The sequence below is a fragment of the Dicentrarchus labrax genome, unplaced genomic scaffold (genome assembly GCF_905237075.1).
Source record: "Dicentrarchus labrax unplaced genomic scaffold, dlabrax2021, whole genome shotgun sequence".
Classification (NCBI taxonomy): Eukaryota; Metazoa; Chordata; class Actinopteri; family Moronidae; genus Dicentrarchus; species Dicentrarchus labrax.
The window spans coordinates 11033993-11055726 of NW_026136710.1; the positions used below are offsets into that span (position 1 = coordinate 11033993).

A 21734-nucleotide genomic window follows, 5' to 3' on the forward strand; every position below is an offset into this window, starting at 1 on the left:
CAGTGGTTTAGAGGATGAACTCGTTGAGGGGAACCTCCTCCTCAACCATAGAATCAAAAGAATTGTCCCCACTCTCTTCTGCTGGTGTGGGCAGATAATCTGGGTTATCTACGGGGTCATCATCACTCAGATCTGCATCTGAGTCCTCAGGATTTTCTGGCACAAGGGCCAGAAAAGTTTGTGTTCTTGCACTGTAAAATGAGTGTGCGTCCATCTATCATGTCTAAAACATAAAGAAAACTATTTGTATTACAAACCATGTACTCTTACAATGCTAGTCATATGGTAATACACAAACATAGTCAATTTTAAATTATGAAATTAATAGTACCACCAGAATTGGTATTAATTCTTCAAATGTATTCTTGATATTTACCATATACAGTACAGAAATGGTGAAAAAATTGTATTGATAAAATATTTTTTATCAAATGTAATTGAATAACATTAAATTAATCATTTTAACAACACTAACCCTTTTGTTCATTGTAAATAGCTCATTTTACCAACAATAGCTAGCTTCTCTACCTTTACCGTAAAATGACAACTTGGTAGAGCACGTTTTGAAAAAATGATTTGACCCTTATAAGACTTATTTTTATTGAATTAAGTTACATAATTCTGTTTAACAACTCCTCTGAAACGATAACATGTCAACAAAATAGTCTTACCTTTAAAAGTCCCGCCGATATGCGTCATCAAAGGACGAGTGAATTTTCGCTGTCACTTCCTGTTTGAAGGAGCGCTGAAAAGGCATACTGCTCACAGACACAGTGCCATCTAGTGGATTTTATTAGCACTGCACAACTACACCAAACGGTAGAGAAAGGGTCATGCAGGTTGAGTTAAGCTTGATGCATTTTTCAATGAAATATAGTGACTTAAAGTGTGATCTACCAAATGGTTGAGTAGTACCTTCAAGGGTTAAATGTGAACCTGCCTCTTTTTGCTATTTTAACATTTTATTTTATTTATTTCAGTCCAAATACTAATATACACACATACATATATAGCTATGTATCAACGACATTTCTACAGTGTCATGGGTCCAGAAAGGTTGGATTAGCAGGTCTAAAGATAAAGATAAATGCAGCTGAATTATAGGAAGAGAAAGCCCATACACACGAGTCAAACTATAATTACAGATATATTGAATTAGAGTTTTGACAATGCACCAGCAGTGATATGTAGTCCAGCTGATAAATGTACAGCTTTCCCCATTGCCATCGGTGTCGGTATGTTTCTGCAGCCAGTCGGATGCTGTAGTGAGCTGTGATCACGCCCCCTTCACTGCCCCTGCTGCCTGTCGGATTTCCTACACTCCTCACACCGACTTCACGTTAAGTACAGCATATAGGGGGATGGAGTAAAGGAAGGAAGGCATGGATCCCATGGAAGACAAACCAAGCCAATCGGTCGACATTTATCGCGATACGTGGGTCCGCTTCCTCGGTATGTACTGCTATATTTCCCACTCGTGATGGCTCTGAGTCGTGAACGGACCGTTTGAATTGAACAGTAACTGTAACGTTACACTGGAGACGTCATGACCCTGGAGCTGTGCGCTAGCTAGCTAAAGGTTAGCATAGGTGGCTAACTACACTGTTAAAATTCTATTTATAGCAAAGTTGGGCTGTTGAAGGACATTTTGTTAGCACAGGACGTAATGGACGATGTCCAAATCCGCAAAACAATACCATAAACAATTGAACTGTATGTGTTTTGATAAGAGTTGTCTCCGTAGCTCAGTCCTGTATCATTAAAGTTGTTTAGCAAGTTGAGGCAGTGACTCACACAACCAGAGAGAGAGAGACGCCCGTCGGCATGTCCCAACCCAACAACTAAACACCACCGTGGCAGATACAGCTTGCTATCAGTGATTGGTTTCCATGCCGTCCTTCTCTAATCGAAACATCAGTGTTGTTCCTAACATCGGTCACACTTGCTGAGAAGGGCATGTACTGTAAAACAATCTGTGAAGGGCATTCACACTGCAGCAGTGCCCCCTGTCCCCCTGGTGAACATGCCTCAAGCTCCTGCTCTGTCACCAGCAGGTTATCCCCCTCATAAAATCTTTAATCTGTTTGCTCCCATCTTTAATCCCGCCTGTGCAGTTAAATATATGTGTCTAAATTTAAAAGTGTTCCTGCATCACTTTCTAATATTTGGGTGATTTTGCTCTGAATGTGTAATATACTTTTTAAACAGAAGAATAGTGCAATTGGATATTTAAGGTGTCTTCAACTCATTAATATTTCATATTAATACAATACTGTGTATTTTATATTTTCTTCCTTAAATGGTTCCTTTCACATCATACATTAGTAATTTTTATTTGCTAAGAATTCATTTCTTCCTATTATTGGATTGCCCAGAACGGTCTGGAAAAGATTATTATGCAATAAAGACTGGATTTAACCTGAAATATAGCTGTTTTAAATAATTGTATAGCGCCAAATCATAATAGAAGTTATCTAAGGACACTTTAGAGCAGGTCTAGACCGTACTCCTTATAAAATAATTTACAGAGACCCAACAATTCCCACTGTGACCAAGCACTTGGTGTTAGCGGGAGGGAAAAACTTCCTTTAAACAGGCAGAAACCTCGAGCAGACCCACAGCGTCCATCTGCCTCGAGGGGTGGGAGGAGTAGAGACAGAAAGACAGAGAGACTTTCCAGCTGAATGAGCAGGAAAATCAGGAAATTACCCATTGTAAAATGTTGACGTCTTTGTAGCCATCAGCTGTCTGCCCCGAGGAGTCACTACACCTTATGCTTGGGTACAGATCACATAGTCACAGACATGTTGAACAAACTAACATAATGTATTAGTGGGCCCACCAGCCTGATGGGTCTATAAGTCACTTTTATATTAGTGTTTTGGAGCCATTATACAGCAGGCTAATTGTAGGTGGATAACATTTGAGCAGCGATAGGATTGCCTGCTGTACTTGTAGATGTATCTGTTAGTCGTCATTTTTAAAATCCACTAATGGTACCATCCAAGCCCTCACACTATGTCCACATCCTGTTTTCGCTTCTCATTCCTTATCTCTTCAGTTTCTCCTATCTTCAACATCTTGTGAACACACGTACTGACTCTTTAACACACCTCCATGCTTTGCTGGGCTCAGGGCAAATAGTGAATCACAAAGGGTAATCTGAAGCCTTTGCTCACGGGTCACAAGTGGGCCCCTGGTTATTATGCCAGGGCATGGCATTTTTTTATTATTAACTAAGTGCCTTGCTGGAAGATAATCTTATCTGGGCTCTCCTTGTTATCATGTTTTATTATACTAGTACAGTGTCTTATCACCTTGTGCCTCTGGAGATCCAGTAGTTACTTTGCTGTCATTTTCATTGCTACAGCCTGGAGCTCAGACAGAAGTCCATAAAGTCGTCTTGTTCTTTAGCCCCTTTAACCCAATAGCAGACATTTTGACTTGTCATAGTAGAAAAGTTTTCATTATTTAAGGTTCAAAAGAGTGCGTCATATCTAAATGGATATTTTTATTGTACGTCTTAACAGTTTTTAGGACTTTGCACATTGTAAGCTAGATAAAAACGTCTCATTCTAAGGTAACAAAATACAACAATTCTTATTTTCAGGTGATTAGTATACACTAATGAAAACATAGTTATGCATATTCGACTCTATGCCAATAGATCCTCCTAAATGTTACACACTGGACCTTTAACTCAACTTGTTCTTTGAAAAATTGCAAGAATATATTTCTTATATTGCCTCCAGCTGAGATGCACACATGTTCTGGATCGGGTTATTTGCTGCAAGCAGAAACTAAATGTTACGCTGACTCAAACTCAAACTTGACCCAAAATTATAAGCACTTATTGCACCTGTGATTTTTGTTTTGATGAGCAGTATGTTTTATCTGAGACATAAAGTGCCCTGAATATGTCTTTGTGGTTCTAGGCAGTGCTGGAGTTCACAATCCTTGTTGGTCCTAAACACGGCTGAAAGCGATTGGTTTTTGAATTTAAAGGGTTTGGATGTGCTCTTTGGCTGCTGCTTAGAGATAAATTGGGAACAAAAACGAAGCAGTCATGTGATCTGCTCTCTTAAGGAAGTTGTGAAACAAGCATGAGTCACTCCACCAAGTACATGTACTTCAGTGTTTGTATGAAAATTCCTCTTTCCTGTAAGTGCCACAGTTCTGTGAAAATGAGTCCATAGCAGCCTATACTGCATTAAATGTTTTGGACAGTATTTTAATCATTGTAAACATATTAAATACTGGTATGCATCTTTTTCTCCCGCAACACCGATACCTCAACTCAGGGCATCTGCAGATACCCATGCTCTCTTGCCCCCAAATATAAAATCTGTATACCACATAGCATTAAACTCATTGGGATCATTTTTATGTAAGGTAACATCAAGCCAGGGATTGTGGTGGGCCGTTGTGACTGAATTAATATAACTGATAGATACTGAATACAAGATTTATTTGAAAGCAGGACTGCATTAGGACAGTAATTCTGACCAAGACTAACTCCAGCATAGGTCACCCTACACAAGAGCAGTAATGCGTATTATGTGACTATTATATGACTCCTTCTTCCATTTGTATTGTAATATATTATGTGTACTCAAACTCTAAAAGCACCATTCATTTATTCCAGGCACTTAATCACGTTGTTGTAGGAGATTTTGTCAAAGTAATGAATAGAGTCATTATTTTAGTTGATGCATAAGATAAAAATCTGTGGTGTTTTGATAATCCACTAAGCAGTTATGAGGATTAATTACGTTTAAATAGAAATCTATAATCTAGATCTGAATCTTATCAGTTTCCTCACTAAATCCTGATTTGATTGCCTTAAGTGGAGAATAAAGAATAAGTGTGTGCTACACTGACAAGCAATGATTGTTCCTTATTTATTCAGTCAAAGGCCATTTTTGGGGAGGAAATAAAGCGGTGTTTCATTGGCTGTGACATGCTTGCTTGTAAAGTGAGTTCTTTCTTTAGCACAAGTGTAGTCTTTGTACAATAGCCTCAGTCTTTCCAGCAGTACCAGAGATAGAGACAAGCAGCAGAATTGGACTTCACCGCACTCTGATACTTCTGTCATCATTGAACCAAAGAAAGAGACACTTCCTGTTTTACAAGTTGATTTTATCAGTGATTCACATGTATTTTGGCAAATGGCACAGGTGACTTCTTATTAAGAGATCAATGATGTTGAGTCAGTCGACCCTTGTGGATTTTATTATTAGTATTTTCTCTAAGACAATGTCGGAGATAGAGCTGAGGTTTAATAGCCTCTTGGATGTTTCAGGACATACTGGAAAGTGGAGAACATGAGCTTTTGAATATTTAATGCACAAGTGCACAATGGCACTAAGCATCAGTTATTTTTTAATATATGTTTAGGACTAATTCTTTTTTTATAGATCTGAGGCTTAGCACCTGTTAGCAGGGTGGGAAACTAAGGTCATGACACATTTAGAGGAGACTAAGAAGGTTAACGTTTTGTGTGCATTTATGTATTTTTGCCCACAGGCTATGCCAATGAAGTTGGGGAGGCTTTTCGTGCTCTGGTACCAGTGAGCCTAGTATGGGGCAGCTATGCTGTGGCCACTGTGTACGTTACTGCTGATGCTGTGGACAAAGGGAAGAAAGCAGCTGTGGTAAGATTTTACCATTTGTATGTGTTCATTAATCAATTTCCATTACATCTATAATGATAACTATTATTATTATTCATTTTAGCCGCTGCCAGCATGGGGATCAGGGCCTCTATAAGGGATTACAAGAAAAATCTAAGGGGAACAGAAAAGAGTACTTTCTGCTTTAGTGCTTCAGAAATCTAGAAATAATTCAAATTAAGTGATAAAAATCCCTCTTTGGTTGAACTGGTTACAACTGGTGAAACAGTTACAAGAAGACATTGTTTAGTTTTAAGGGGTCAAAGTAAAAAAAAGTTGGGAACCGGTGTCTATAATAACTGAATGAAGAATTGAGAACAGAGAAGAGAAATTGGTCCAAATTATGAATAAATTATTAGATTATTTTGTGTACCCACTGTGTATGAAAACCTATCTACCCTCATTTTCTGATCCTCCATCTGTTTATCAAGGCCCACGGGGACAACCCAGGGAAGACAACACGGGTAGCGGTGGCAGTGGTGGACACGTTTGTGTGGCAGGCCCTCGCCTCTGTGATTATACCTGGCTTCACCATTAACCGTGTGTGTGCTGCTTCTCTGTATCTACTGGGCAGAACCACCAAATGGCCCCTGCCCGTCCGCAAGTGGACCACCACAGCTATAGGCCTCTCTACAATACCCTTCATCATTACTCCTATAGACAGGTTGGCACACATGTATTTGTGTATTTGTGTATTTGTATGCATGTTGATTATGTACCTTGCCCATTATGTAAGATTTGATTTTACGAGTTAGGCGGCTCACAGGTGAGTAGCAGTTTTAGCTGCTCTCATTGCCGCATTGGGCGCAAATTCAGTCTTTATCAAAATTATGTCAAATAGTTTTTAGAGGTTAAGCATTTGCCTGTGTACATTGTGCCCCACATGTGCAGTTTTTGTAACACATGTCCCTGGATAACAAACCAATGCCACATGTCTAGGGTAGCCACAAACATGGACAACAACATAGTAGCTATATACTTTTAGCTACCTTTGCCTTTATTGCAAGAGCTGCTCTTATTAAGCAACAAAACAGCCACTATTGCGGACCAATGGAGAACTGCACAAACAGCTGCCCTCTAAAATTTGTATAGATTAGAATCGATTCAGAAATGCTGTATTATGTGTCTGTTGTCACAGTGTTTCTACTTTCTGTACCCTGTAGGTCAGTGGATTATCTGCTGGACTCGAGTCTTCGGAAGGTCTACAATGAGGAAGAGAAGCACAAATAAGGAGGGATCATGCAGGACACACCATCCCCTCCTGGACAGAGACCAGTCCAGCCTATGTAGACCTGTGCTGATTATCTACTGCTGTGAAGCACTAAAGAAGTGTGAAGAAGAATTTCATGGAGCACAACTCCACAGTTAGTCAAATATACATATAATAAAATAGATTTTATTCCAGAATTATACAATTTATATAACTGAGTTAAGTAGTTAAAAGTGAAATCCTGCTGAAATACCCCCTTAGGGATCATTAACTTTAACCTCTCAGGACAATCTGGGTAGCGGCACCAAAAAAGGTTTAAACAGAAATCTAGCAATATGAAAAATGAATAAATATTTCACTAGACAGTGAAATCCTGCTTCTTAAAGTAATCTTTGGCAGTGATACATGATGCTGTTATATTCCTGTGATCTTCCTTACAGAGAGAGCCTCCAAGGTTGCCCTCCTGGTTTAGAGCTATGAGCTGTGGTGTCCAGATGTCAAGGAGATTAAATACAAACCACCACACTTTCTCTTTTTATTAGCCATATACAGTGGTACTGTAATGACAGGCCAAAAAGCCAGTTTGCCATGATGTCCCTCTTATTCAGTACTATTTGTCTTTAACTGTTTTATCTTGTTTCTTTCCGAAAACAAAGGTTTCTGTTACTTGGAATAGATTTTTCAACAGTGTCTTGTTTAATTGTACCTTACTGTCATGGGAGCCAAGGTTTGCACAGGGAGCATTTTTTACACCATGGTTACAATCAATGTTACTCTATATGGTCCTAAACTTGTAGAATACTTGTAGTAGCAACACCTTGTACTTGTGCAATAAACCTCACAAATATTTGAATTAATTCTCACCAATAGCTCAGTTATCTGTTGGTTAACAGGTTTGTAGTCAGATACTCTTAATGTACAATACTGTAATTTCTTTAGTCTAAAAATGTTAGACATTCAAGTTTCAAACATCTGTAACTCACTTAAAACTGTATTTCCAGCATCTGGAGTCAAGCTGTTTTGACTCCAGCTGGCTGCAGATTAATCTGCGACAGAATGGTATGATCAGACTGAGAAATATTATACTCCTCCAAACAAGCTTTAAGCTTTGGGTGTACAATTTTGACAGATTTTCCTCTTTGGTGTAGAATAATAGAGATTTCCATCTAATAATTATATTACATTTAGTGTTGAATTTCTCAAATACTTGTGGAGGTTAGTGTCATGCCTATGCAGACAGGTTTTAAGGGATTATTTCAGAAATATACATATACTGTACAATAATATACAGACGTCTGTATATTATTTCCAGTGCTTTCTTTGAGAATAATTTATCTCATGTTGAACTATGCAAGGGAGACCCGTTGTGTACATACGTGAGCATTGCAAAACTACAGGGATTGCTCTCCCACTTTAAAAGTAAAGTCTGAGGTTACATAATGTTAAAATGTTGTGGAAAAAAAGAAGGGAAATGCAATACAAAATGTAACTTGAAATTTGGATGAGCTGTCACTAAGACAAAGGAACATACTGTATTGAGAACGGTTATCAGTGCCAGTTATCATGTCAGTCTACACCCTTGTACCATTTTGGCAATAACCTTTGTTTAATGTGTTTGTATCACACCATGTTCTTGTTGCTATGAAGGATGTGGTTCACTTTGTCATACTGAAAGAAAAGATTGTGAAAACTTTGGGTGCACCAACTTTCATGTTTTTACTTGCTGCTACAGAGTAGTGATGTAACCTTTTTAAAAGTATTTAAATCTGGTTTTATTGGCTTTCTAAATGGTTGAGACACACACGGCTCCATTGTGTGCCTCAGTGGATGTTTTCATTCACTAAAAGGACATAGCTTACATTCACTTTGTGTGAGTGAAAGGTTTGAGACCTTTTCCACACAGACAGTCTGTCTTGTCATAGCACAAAAAAAAAGCACAGGTGTAAATAACAAAGGTGTCAAAGTCGAACGTCAGCACATAGTTTCTTTAAGTGTCCCAGTGAGCCATGCCAGTGATTAATGCTTTATAGTAACATGGCCCTTAACTGGGACACTTAAATGTATCGCACACATAATTAATGTTATTAATTATACCTGTGCTTTTCTTGCTGTGACATACCACATTGTCTGCGCTTTTAAAAAAGCATGTTGGTGCATCCCTAGTGAAAATCTATATATTCATATTCAATTTTAACATTTCAGATTGTACACAGATCTTCATTGTATTTTTATTGTTGCAAATGAAACGGAACGGTTTACTTTTTTGAACATTTTTGATGTTGTTCTTATGTGGCAGTGTGTTCGGAAGTGGGTTTTATGAGTCACATTTTCAGCCTTAACTGAAAAAAAAAAAAAGTGGTCAAACCTCAAGCTTTGTTCCATGTGCTGTAGTTAACAGGGGTGGAGATTGTTTCTCAAATGTGAAAGTAACTGTTGTGTGTAACAACTTCTGGAACACTGGAGAATAAAAACAACTTGTAAAGTGAAATAAATTATGTATTGACAAGGATGTCTGATGTTTTCTTTCAAACCTCACCAGTCACAGCATATCATATCATTCTGTTTTATTAATGAATGGTAATACATTAAATTAAAGTTTGTTTTTCCCCCATAATTCCTGCAACAACAACAACACTGACTACAAATAAAGCAGAACCACTTTGTAGCATTTGGAAATAATGATTTACAGCTCAGATTTGTGAAAAATACTTCAAGCAGTCCTTCCTATAAAACACCTTTCTACAGTGTGATTCTAAGTAGCAACAATTTGCTCTTTGTGCAGGCACAGTTTCCACTTCCTGAGTAACCTACCATCACTTTCAGTTGAAAGAGGTGTAATTCATGGGACGGTTTAACCAATGAAATGGAAGCACTCAGGCACATCAGAGCAGGCGATTTGAGAGTCCAGTTGCAGTAATTTATCTTGATGGGAACACAGCTGATGCCACTTCTACAGATGAAGTGTCCACATAAAAGGCAAAGGAAATCCAAGCATTGGTAGGCACAGTCATGCTTGTTCTTAATCTTGTGTGTGCGGCTCTTTTGGCCGCATCAACTGCTCAGTCAGGTAAGAAAAATGTGTTCATTTTGTGCAGGTTGAAGGTTTGTTTCCATTTTATTTGTAAAAGATCCTGCTGAAAATGCTGCACCTGTTCAGGTAATTCAGTGACATTAATATTTACAGGCATTCCTCGATACAGCCATGGCCAGTGGATACTCACTGATGAGAACACACAATATGAAGATGTTGATGGACTAGCAGTAGAGGAGAACTTATGGCCCGAGAGCCCACCAGAAGTTCTTGAACTGGTGACACCAGTTGACCAGAACTTGCGGACTACTCCAGAGCCGTATGTTATGAAGGAACAAGGTGGGCTGTTAACAGTACTGAGTTTATAATCCACATCATTACGCCTGCAATAAGATTGTCAGTAGCGTTCATCATAGTCTGTTAAATCTACCCATTCCAGACCACATTTGCTAAGGGTTTTTTGTTTCTTGTTAGACTCCGATGAAGGAGAAGAATCGGCATCGGAATCGGCATCGGCATCGGCATCGGCAGTCTGGAAAATCGTCCTGATAGCAGCCATCCTGCTGGTGTCTATAGTGGGATCTCTCAGTATGGCCTATTACATGTGTGTCTGGAGAGGAGGCAGGATTCACTATCAGCCACAGAAGGAGGGTTATCCTTAAAATAAAACTTATTTTTGCAGAAACTATTCTGGAAATTGGGCTCTAACTCTTTGTTCCTTGTTTTACAACAAATTGTTCTCTTCACCACCGGCATCTGAAAAGGAAATGAGCTACATCAGAAAGTGGTGAAAAGGTATAAAACGGAAAGAGGACTGACAGTTCGCTTATGTTGGTTGTTTTGGTTGCAAAAACAGACTATTTATATGAAACTCCCAATATCCGAAATGCTTTTTGCAATGTATTGATGCTTGACAAAAGGACTGACTACAGTTAATGTAATGGCCACTAGAGGTCCTCACTAACATGTTTGTTCCATGCTCCACACATCCGCTTGACCTAAACAGCAGCTATGTACACTTGTAAACCCTGTATTTCACTATGCATTAGGTGTATGTGAAACCATGTGTTGTCTCAGTGATCTGAGATTACCAGCATCTTTTTCATGACCCCAACACTCAGGTTTTAAGTAATTTGTATGTATTTAAAAGCATAACTTTAAAAATGTTATGTAATTTGGGATTTTTATATCTATTTTTTTTTATCACTGAATCTCTGGCCAATTACTTTTACTAATATTTATGCTATATATTGAGATATTTAAACATGTTTTGTTGGCTAACAGAGAAAAAAATACCCAAACTTGTTGAATAATGTTTGATCATTGTGCGAATAGCCGTTGACAGCGTCGCGCTAATAGGCTTAATGGTATCTATCTTCTGTGCCTCGCAGGAAAATTTGAATAAAAGTTGAATCCCTACAGTGATGAGTCAGCTTTTTCATTAAAAGCTTTTTCTGTGAAACATTTACAGGACCTCTATTTTCCTCTAACCACCAGCCCTCTTTTCACTTTGTAAACTCCAGTTTATGTTATTTGCTGCCCTGGGCAAACGTTTCCTCCTTTATAAGAATTCATCTTGATCAGACTTATGGCAGAATTGGCAGGCAGGCTGTTGGCAAAACCAGTGTACTGAGAGTAAAGAGTAATGTTTTAATTCAGTGTCAAGCAAGCGGCTTCAGATCAAATCCACCAACATTTATAAGCCCCCCTTGAGCAAAATCAGGTGGCATTAGGGGGCCCAAGGAGACAAAAAGCTGATGAATTGAATTAATCTCCCCTCCCGTGATGGATGGGTCTGTTCACAGGGGGTTAGAAAATGGGAGCATTGTTCATCTGTCACTCAGATTGCCATGTCCCTCTATGATTTGTGCCTGGGTTGTGAAGGCCACAAGTGGCCAAAAGACCTCCCTCTCTCCTTCTCACTTGTCTCACTGCTTGTTTTTTTCAGGAATTCCCAGGCTTTCAATTGCCTCCACCCCCACATCACCACCATCAGCCACACTGATATCCATAAAGCCAGATGCAGAAAAACAAGCCTTCAGCCAGGACAAGTGAGCATAAATATCTGTCACTCTTTCCTCATTTTATTTACAGTTTGTGGGTACATTGTAGTTTGTATGTGTGCATTTCAGATAGAGTCCAGGTACAAAACCAAACTTCCTGCACACACTGGGCCAAGTCATAATTTGCATAAGGTGTGTAATTACATTACGGAGCATAATGTAATTTAAAAAAATAAATATTGTGGGAAATTATTAATTTTCCACTATATAATAAAATGTAATCAGATTTTCCTTCTATAAAGTAAAAACACTGGATTATGGCTTTCATTGAAAATAAACTGAACATGAAGAGTCCAATAAAAGGAAAAAAAGTCTGCCAAAGACATTATGTCCAATATAGAGCATGTCCATATGCAATTGGTTCTGCTACAAAGTTATGTTGAAATAATTTGTTGTCTGAGCTTATATAAATTATTATGCTTCATTAAAATATGTCTTGAACACAGAGAAAGTCATGTCATGCCTTCATTTCTTTTCATAATGTCGCTTATTATCCTCTTCTCTTACTTCAACTGTAAAGTCTATATAAGTACAGTGTGGAGGAGCTTGGCTTTTAACTGGAGCTCTCATTTGAGTTGCCTTATTTGTGTTCACAGAAAATATTATGGTTTATTTAACCCTGTGAAGCCTTTTATGCTCTAACAAACAAGATGTAATCCAGTATTGGCAATGAAGGCTGCTGGGTGTGGGGGTGGGAGTGGGTGGGAGTGGGTGGGGGGCAGCTTCTTGGCTCCGAGTCTTCAGTCTCCATTGTTTCTGTTGAACACCTGCCCCTTCAAAGGCACCTGACCCTCTAAAGGCACAGGTGCTAGAAGGTGATTCAATAGAGATACAGAGCTCTGATTTCTTCACTGCTTTTGTGCTATGTGTGGATTACAAATTGCAATCAGATAATATCTGCTGCCTGAGAGCACAGGATACTGGAGAGGACTATGCAGAAACTCCAGCGGTAGAATAGGAGGTAAAGCAGTAGCTGTTGTAAATGAACACCTTAGGTTAATGGTGCCAATAGGCCTATGTGGCACTGGGTGCAGAGGTTCTTGGAAAAGAGAGAACCTGGCAATGGCAAACGTTACAATGGGATATTGAGGAATGCAGAAGCCTCTTGCCCAGTCTATCACTTCAGGACCTATCCTATCATAGTTGCAGGGGCTGAACTGAACCAACCCTGAACCGGACAGGATAACCAAGTATAAAACAAAATGCATGCATGTTTGGAAAAACAACAATAGATTATCCCTCTTTTCGTTTGCAGCTTTGATCCGTGAGGTTGTACTCAACCTTGTTTAAATGCTAAAGCGTTAAAGCATGATGATATGCACGTTGGCATGATGCTGATGTTTATTAGGTACAATGTTACCACGTTCACCAACTCAGTTGAGTGTGTTAGCATGCTAACATTCTCAAATTACTAATAAACACAAAGTACAGATGAGGCTGATGGGAATGTTATTAGTTTTGCAGGTATTTGGCCATAAACCAGCGTATTTCGACCACCTGACAGTAGTGCTACATGAAAAATGTTACGGAGCGCCAAAGTTCAATTCATGTTGAAGATTGTTGTCACAATATCTCACATGGTGGCGCAACAATAAAAATGAAGGGCTCACCAAAGTCAGTAGGATTTATCCTCTGGGAACCTGACATTTGGTGCCAATCCACCCTGTGTGTGTTGAGATACTTCACAGGATACTTGAATTCGTGGTAGAGCAAGAGGAAAATTTACATGATCGCCAACATTGTCATCTTCTTTGCACATGTATATCCGTATGAAATTTCAGAGCAATCTATCCAATAGCTGCTGACTGTGTTGTTATTTCAGTCTGGACCAAAGTGGTGAACTGACCGACAGACCGACATTGCCATCCCTAGAGTGATGGCTAAAAATCATTACTCATAGCTCACAAACGTAGAAGTATCAGTAACTGGATATCATTTCATTCGACTTCCTGACTTTGCTCTTTCATTTGACACCCAGATAAAGGGCAGACCGAACAGGAGCTCTCCCCTAAAAATAACGTAAACTAAAATGATCAGACACAATCATTAGTATTGGGCAATGGGCCATAATTTTATTATGCTACAATGATGGTTACTACTATGCTCTTTCTCCTCTCTTTCTCTCTCTCCCCCACCCCCCCTCCCCAAACACACACAGCTCTCAGTGCCCCCTTTAGTGAAGGACTATGTTTGTGGAAAGGCCACTTTAAGGGCACTAACTGAAATGTTTGACGCTCACTGGTCGATTTATTGAGGTCAGCAGAAGGCTAAGTTTTGAAAAACAGAAGAGCGAGCTATGTTTGGATTGATTTTCATGAATGATTTTATGCTGTGAGCAACAGAGAAACAAAAGACAATCAAGGCACATCAAATCAAGCCACAAAAGAAATAAGGGAAAGCAACATAAAAAATGAAGGGCAAGGCCAGAGCCGTGTCACTGAGCATTAAACTAATAAATATCAGTTTCTGTCTCTGAAACGTGAAGACAAAGAGCATGGAGAATTCTGCTGGATTATACTGTTATGCTGATTTGATCAAGTTCTTTACTCTGGAAGAGGGTAGAATTAGCATATTATTGCTATTGTGATTTATTTTCAAACAGTATCTTTTAGAAAATAAAGGCAAGCATCATTCACGTACAATCAAGAAATGAGAAATGTCAAAAGACGAAAATTACATTATTTAAGTGCAGGTTCAGACAATATAATAATCAGCACAAAAGACACAAGTAAGTTAAATAAAATAAATGTTATTATAACAAAACTATTTGTACTCATTACTACTGTCTTTATGATCGTTTTGGTAACTGCTAAATACCTTATACATTAGGAAATCAGGACCTTTATACTGACTATACTGTCTGATACCAGTAATAATTCTGATTCATGTAGAATAATATGTATTGGCTTAAAGATTTAAACAAAAAGCAACACCACAGTGCTTGTTTCAACATAGAAACTGTCCCTGGTGAAGTAGTGATTCTTGATTTGACAGACTGTGTGCTCTGTATGGTGGCAGAGCTCTCTCTCTCTCTTTGTGAAATGAATTAGGAGAACATGAAAACTGAGCAGACCTTCAGCAATACATTATGTATGAGGAGGCTTGAAGGCTCCTACTGAATTCTGTTCAGGTGGCATCAGAGGGTGCAGCCAAGTGGAAATGCTGGCTGGTCACTTAAAGCACACTATCTGTGGTAATATTTCTACATGAAAGCACAGCACACGGTTTGGGCTATATTCATCTACTTGCAGGTTGAAATATGCAATACAACTAGGTTTCTATAGTGGCCACAGAGGAGGTTTACTGGGGCAACAGGGGATTAAAAGCCTTGCTCTAACCTTCAGGCTATCTCCCACCCTGCATAACTTTAAGCTATTTGCAATTTAAATTAAAATCTATATATTGTTTCCCATCTTGCACTTGATTTACTAGTTGCAGTATATCTGAGGAAATCATCCTTGACTGCGACATAAAAAGGAGGTTTGCAGCACACGTGTCATCTGTGTATCAGTGAGTTTGACAGCTTGACGTAATTTAAAAATCAGATAACCTACCATATGATTCCTCATCTTCTGTTATGAGATAACATCTAATTTCCCATCTCTCGAGTAATCTCACAAAGACATCGTCTGCTCATCGTGAAATCAATATGCTGCGGAAACACCATTACAACAGTCTTCACATGCTGCTTGAGTGAATCACTCGAGATCAGAGATGAACATGCACAGAGACGCAGACACGCACACACACATACAGCGACAGGCAAACAAACACACTGTCACCTCCACTGTGTCCTTTGTTATAAAAAGACTAATTAAAAAGCACAAAAAGCACAAGAATGCTCAGTGAAATTTAATTGTGTGACATTGCCCACAAACAAGTCTGGCACGCTGAGGAAGTGCATAAAATCACAAAAGAGCTGAACCAGTATCAGGATGAATTATACTGGGTTTAGTGGGCTCACAGGGGATAGAGGATCATGGTCAGTGGAGTGCATCCTTTGCCAGCAGCTAGACAGTAGACTACAGTCATTAGTAGCAAAGTGCAAAGGCAGGGGACTGGCATCATAAGCCAGAACAGCAAAGAGAAAACAGAATGTTAAAATGTGTTATATTAGATTGTAGAGTTGTACGTGGGCAAACCTTTAGTCTATAGCCATGCTAGTGTCTCTGTGAGACTGCAGCAAGTGACAACGTGGCTGGCAAATGAAGCTAACATGGAAGAGACAAAAACTGCAGTCCTTCGAAAGTCAACCTGATGATGGCTGCTGAAGTGAATCCGTCTCCATATTAAAACGCCCAATTTACAGTAGAGATACATGTTTACCACCTGGTATCAAAAACTGTTTCTATAGCTAAATTAAACAGTACAGTTGTCATGAATGGGGGTGAATTTGTATATAACTCACCTGTTCATATTATATCAAGGTTTAAGGTTATGCAACTAAGGGCTTCATACAGATCGCATTAGCTCCTCTTTTCCCATTTTTGGATTAGCCGGGAGACGGTGGAGTCAGGACTGTCAAGATGGCACACAGCCTAGCATATGGGGTGCAGGAATAGCACTGCTTTGGGCTAAATGCTAACATACTTATACCTGCTGATACCTGCTGAGCAGGTAGGCTATGTAATATGCTATATATTAGTTGTAGTTATATTAGTTAGAATGTTAACATTAGCTAATTAGCTAAGGCTGATTTTCATTAGTTTTATTAAGTTTTTGGTCATAAACCAGTGTAGCCTATTGGTGATTGCGCTAAATGATAGTTCAGGGGATTAAATTGTTCCAGTTGATCCTCTCGAGACCATGAGTGCCAAATTTTATCTTAATAAATAAAAAATGTAAACAGTGAGGGGATGATCAAAGTCAGTAGGATTCATCCTCTGGGGAAAACAAATGTCTACACAAAATGATATGGCAGTCCATCCAATAGTTGTCAAGATATCAGGATTTGCTGTTTTGTTCTGTTTTGTATTGCTGTAAATTGAATACCTTTGAGTTTTGGACTGATTAAAGAAGATGCTACCTTAAGCTCTGAGAACTTGCAAAGACCATTTTTCACCATCTCCTGCCATTTTATAGGCTGATTAATTGTAAAATCAATGATGAAAATAATGAAAAATAAATAATAGTAGCTGCTGCCCCCGACTCAGTAAAAACAGACAAAAGCATATTCAAGGTAACATACAATAGGAGAGTTACAGTGGGTCTACAGTAACCTGACAAGGCAACAAACAGACAGTTTCCTCCTGAGAGCAAACTCAGAAGTGGACTGGGCAGTTAAAAAACAACAACAATGAGCTGATGACAGTCTTAGAAGAGTTAGACCTGTAGACGCTCTGTGATTTAAAGTCTCGCTCTCTCCCTCTCTCTCTGGCACTGCTATAATTTTCCTGGGTGGAATGATGGATGAGGCGGTGTCAGCCCATGTTCATTATAATGCACACCATCTATTCTTCTCAGCCAGACTCTCCCCGCTCCAGGAAATGCCAGAGAGGTGTTGGAGCCGCGAAGAGAGGAGAAACTCTCATCTGATTTTATGGAGAGAATTTGCTGCTAGGTGTGTGTTAACTTAGTGCACGGTGATCCATCAATCACTAATGAAGATACTGCGAGGCTACTGCTTGTTCTTAAAAGGAACACATTCCTCTCTGGGTATAAATCAGAAACACCCTTTGGTATCCATGCAAGCAGAATCCCTCGCAATATGCTCATCCTAAATTAATAATGAGCATGCGAACTGTTAGCTGTACGCAAAACATTTAGAAAAACATGTATAAGCAGTGTTTGTCATCATGACCTATTTGTAATGTTTTAAAGGCCCTGATAACCTATTTTCTAAATCTGCTTCTTACCAGGAGTGATGGGACCCTACAAGATTTTCTGCCAAATTATCCAAAGTATGGAATGTCTTAGCTATTAAAGACTTTGGTTGTGTGTAAATTGGTGGCAAGGAGACTTCTGTAGCCCTGTCCATTAGACATTCATGAGTTGGCCGGGCGTATGGATGGGACCTTGATATTGTGGTGCCAACCCCGATCACTACTGCGCAGACTCTGGCTCCAAATGACGTCGCCAGTGCAAGATAGCAGGGCCATGTATAAAAAAACAGTTCTTGACTTTGTATGTCACTTCTATTAGGTCCCAGTTAAAATTCTTACATATCGGTTTATTACATAATAGACGAAGGCGTTTTAAAGAACAAAGGGACAAACCAAAATTTTTACAATGTGAAACATTTACAGGAGAACTATTAAAACAGTAAATCACATATTTTATGTGGTGCAAAAAGACTTGTGCCACCAGAATATACGTCTGCAAATATTCATGCGAGTATATATTCATAGTTTACTGCACCTTGTCAGTTTATATGACAGTAGACTAAATGAAAGATCCCTACATTAAACACACACAAATGCCTTTCCACTCCATCCCAAAGAAGTCTAAACACATTGTCTAGACAAACACATTATCTTTAATCAGAGCAGTAATGCATCTTTTCTCCTCGCACACAGATCGAGTCAGTGGGGGCCTGATGAGGGGAAATACATGGCATATTGAAATAGATTTATTCAAACTGATAGCATCTCATCCCATCAGCTCCACACCAAGTGTGCCAAACTGTGTGCAAGAGTCTTTTGAAAGCCTTTAAAGATGTATTGAACAAAAAGGAGAAAAAATCTCCAAATGAGTTCTGGATCATTCCTGGAGCAAAGGGATCAATAACCGCCAGGCTAAGCCCTTGCTCATCCATCTGATTCATATCTTTCCCCCCTCCTGCTTTTCAGATATAAGGAGAATCACTGGACTAAAGGCTTCCTTTCTGTGGCAATACGTACCAGCTGCAAGTTGTTTTCTCAAATACATAAGACTGTATGGATTGATTAATGTCAGAAGTGTACTTATATCATCATTGATTGGACATGTCGGTATATGCTGATCTTTTCTAGTGATGTATTGCAGCAAAAGGAATACACAGTTGTCTATAAATAGCTCAGTTAGATTTACACTTAGGCCTAGAGGTAACATCTCTTACATGAAGAAAGTCAGCCTGGAACAGTCTATAAATTATAAAACTACTGCCACTGTTCATCCGTTTATACACTTCACGTGATGTTGGGTTAATGGTTTAAATGTCTATCTGAGAAAATGTAAAACTCCCAGTGCTGCAACATAAAAATAAAAATCCTGTGTCATGTATTTACCTGACTATGATGGTTTTTTACTTAAGTGATATGAGATTATTATACAAAGATAAATATCTCATTGTCTTTGTTGTCAGAAATTACCTAAACAACTACTTGGATATTACAAATAGTGTTTTTACATGATCCATTTCCTTTAGGCTGCATCCTCAGATCAGATCAGAGCTCAGACACATTGATCACACACTCACCCCCACTGCTGATGCTCTAAAGACCACACCTTACTTCAAGAGAGTACTGTTACTGTTTGTACAAACCCTATATATATATACATATATATATATATATATGCTGTCAATGGCACAAACCCAAAGGAAGAACTGGCAGGGAGAAGTAACTTATCTTGTCGCTGTCTGTAACAATCTGTCTTAGTCTCAGCTGAATCGTCATGAAGTCACGCTGACCTGCAAAATAATCCATCCATCCCTGGAAAGAGAACCTGATAATAGGATAAAGAGTTCAGGTGATTTTTACAGTGTGGGCATTTAAACAAATCATTGCACATTTATGACTGCAAATAAAAAAGCCACTCAATTCAATGTGATGCATTTTATTTTTCTGTGAGGGACAGTGTGATTGAGGGATAAAAAGGTTATTGACCGAATAAACTGACATTTGAAGGCTTTTAAAGACCTCAAGGGGGATCCATGTGCAAAGGTCTATAGCTATTGACTATTAATCTTCCTGTTTATTCACAGCTAAAATGATGTTTGAGATAAACCAGTCCACAGTGTAGTATTATAGTCACTGTAGTTTGGTTTACAATAAACATTTCCTTAATGGTCAAAAGAGAATCAAGTTAACAAATGTAAGGAAATGTACCTTTGTGACTGAAACATATAGGAAATCCAAGCATGTGTAGTGCATATATATATATATAGCATAATACCCTATTCATTATTTACAATAACACAAATATTTGATGTACTGACTCCTGGATGGCCTCTTCCATCTACCTCAGGAAACTGTGGCTATATTAATAATCTTTTGTTCTTCAGCCTCAAAAGGCACCACCTGCAGTCTTAGAGAACAGAAAGAACAACCGAAGCACTCTTTTATAGACTGTGTAAACAAAACCTCCAACAATGTGTCTAAAAAACAGTGCATCTCACATTACTGTATAGGAGGATGGATAAAATAATTTGTCACGTATAATTAAAATTTTTTATTGAAATCAGTGTAAAGTTAGTTTATCACAGGCACCAATACTGAGGACACTATTGTCACATCTCCTGTGTTTTTTCCAGAGAATTTAAGGGGTTTAGCAACAACAGGGAGGAGTTTCAATTCTACACTTAAGACCTCACATGCAATTTCTAAAAGCTGATTCCAGTATTTGTTAGACTCACTACTTTTAAATTGAATTACTTGTATGCCAACAAAATAAATAAAGTATTTAGTAAAGTATTATGTATTTCTCCACCATAATTTTATGTTGCTTTAATGGTTTAGTGTATTAACAATGAGGGACTTTTTACACAATGTTTTGGTCTATACGACTTTCATCAGGTATACAGGCAGCATTATTTTCATGTTGCACCTTACTTTGATGCACCTGCACACATTCAGGTGTACATTTTCTATTTGGGATATTTTATAATCCGCAGTTAATAATTTCCTGGTAAAGAACTCTTTAATCTGGTGATATAGTTATCATGCAAAATAGAAACAAATTGTTGATTTCGAGAGGAGTTTCCTTGAAAGAACTGCTCCATTTAAACCTGCATACCATTATTTTCTGTCCACTTGCGGGCAGCACAAAAAGCTCTAAACACAACATTGAAATCTTTTTACCTATTGATATGTTAAGTGAAACAGTTGCGTATTTACACACCCAATACATAATATTAACATTCATTTGGAGTTGTACTTTTTGTTTTGTTTTTGGTCTCTACCATATCCTGAGAAAAATATACCTGGCATCTAAATGCCCCCTTATGTTCACCAGCTAGTCGCTAACTTTGTTTGTGTTCTGTTTGGTGCTGAGCAGGTGGGGTACAGTATGTTTTTAGAGCTTTAATGTACTAAAGCTGCGAGCTGTAAAACAAAAACAGTGAGCTGAAAAATGCTGCAGTGCTCCATAGAGCTGAGAGGAAGTAATTCTTTGTGGGGCCGTCGTAAGTGATGCCTTTCACATTACACATGTACATTTTTTTCCTATGTTAAAAAAAATTAGTACAGCAACAAATAATAAAAAAAAAACTCCTTGGTATCTTAGGGGGACCTCACCTCATCATGAGCTCAGTATCTCTCAAATCTTGGCTACGGCCCTGGATACAACCTGCAAACAATGCATGATTTAAACATGATTCCTATTAATTAATCATCAACAGGGATTACTTTCAAATAATAAAGACCACCAAGTGCTCCAAATATTATGATGTAATAAATTTGTTGAGTGCAAAACTAACCTACATAGATACCGCTTATGAAACACAGTATGAGCTCAGTAAGTCACTCTGACCTCTATTCTGTCACATCCCCTGTTGAGAGAACAGTTGCATTATGTAACAAAATGCATCACAGAAAGACACCACACATCTATGATAAAAA

At 38.5% G+C, this 21734-nt stretch overlaps 1 protein-coding gene across 1 annotated transcript; it reads left to right on the forward strand.

The window, feature by feature from the left end:
* The first annotated feature begins 1286 nt into the window (after positions 1 to 1286).
* On the forward strand, positions 1287 to 9391 carry mtfp1 (mitochondrial fission process 1). Its single transcript, XM_051413346.1, has 4 exons — positions 1287 to 1452; positions 5527 to 5654; positions 6104 to 6336; positions 6836 to 9391. The coding sequence occupies exons 1-4, from the start codon at positions 1383 to 1385 to the stop codon at positions 6900 to 6902; spliced, it is 498 nt and encodes a 165-aa protein (XP_051269306.1). The 5' UTR covers positions 1287 to 1382; the 3' UTR covers positions 6903 to 9391.
* The last annotated feature ends 12343 nt before the right edge of the window (positions 9392 to 21734 follow it).

Excerpts from the sequence above, each read along its gene's own strand:
- mtfp1 (XM_051413346.1), top strand. The coding sequence starts at position 1,383 with ATGGATCCCATGGAAGACAAACCAAGCCAATCGGTCGACATTTATCGC. Across the intron at positions 1,453-5,526 it reads TACGTGGGTCCGCTTCCTCG|GCTATGCCAATGAAGTTGGG; the intron begins GTATGTACTGCT and ends TTTTGCCCACAG. Across the intron at positions 5,655-6,103 it reads AAGGGAAGAAAGCAGCTGTG|GCCCACGGGGACAACCCAGG; the intron begins GTAAGATTTTAC and ends CTGTTTATCAAG.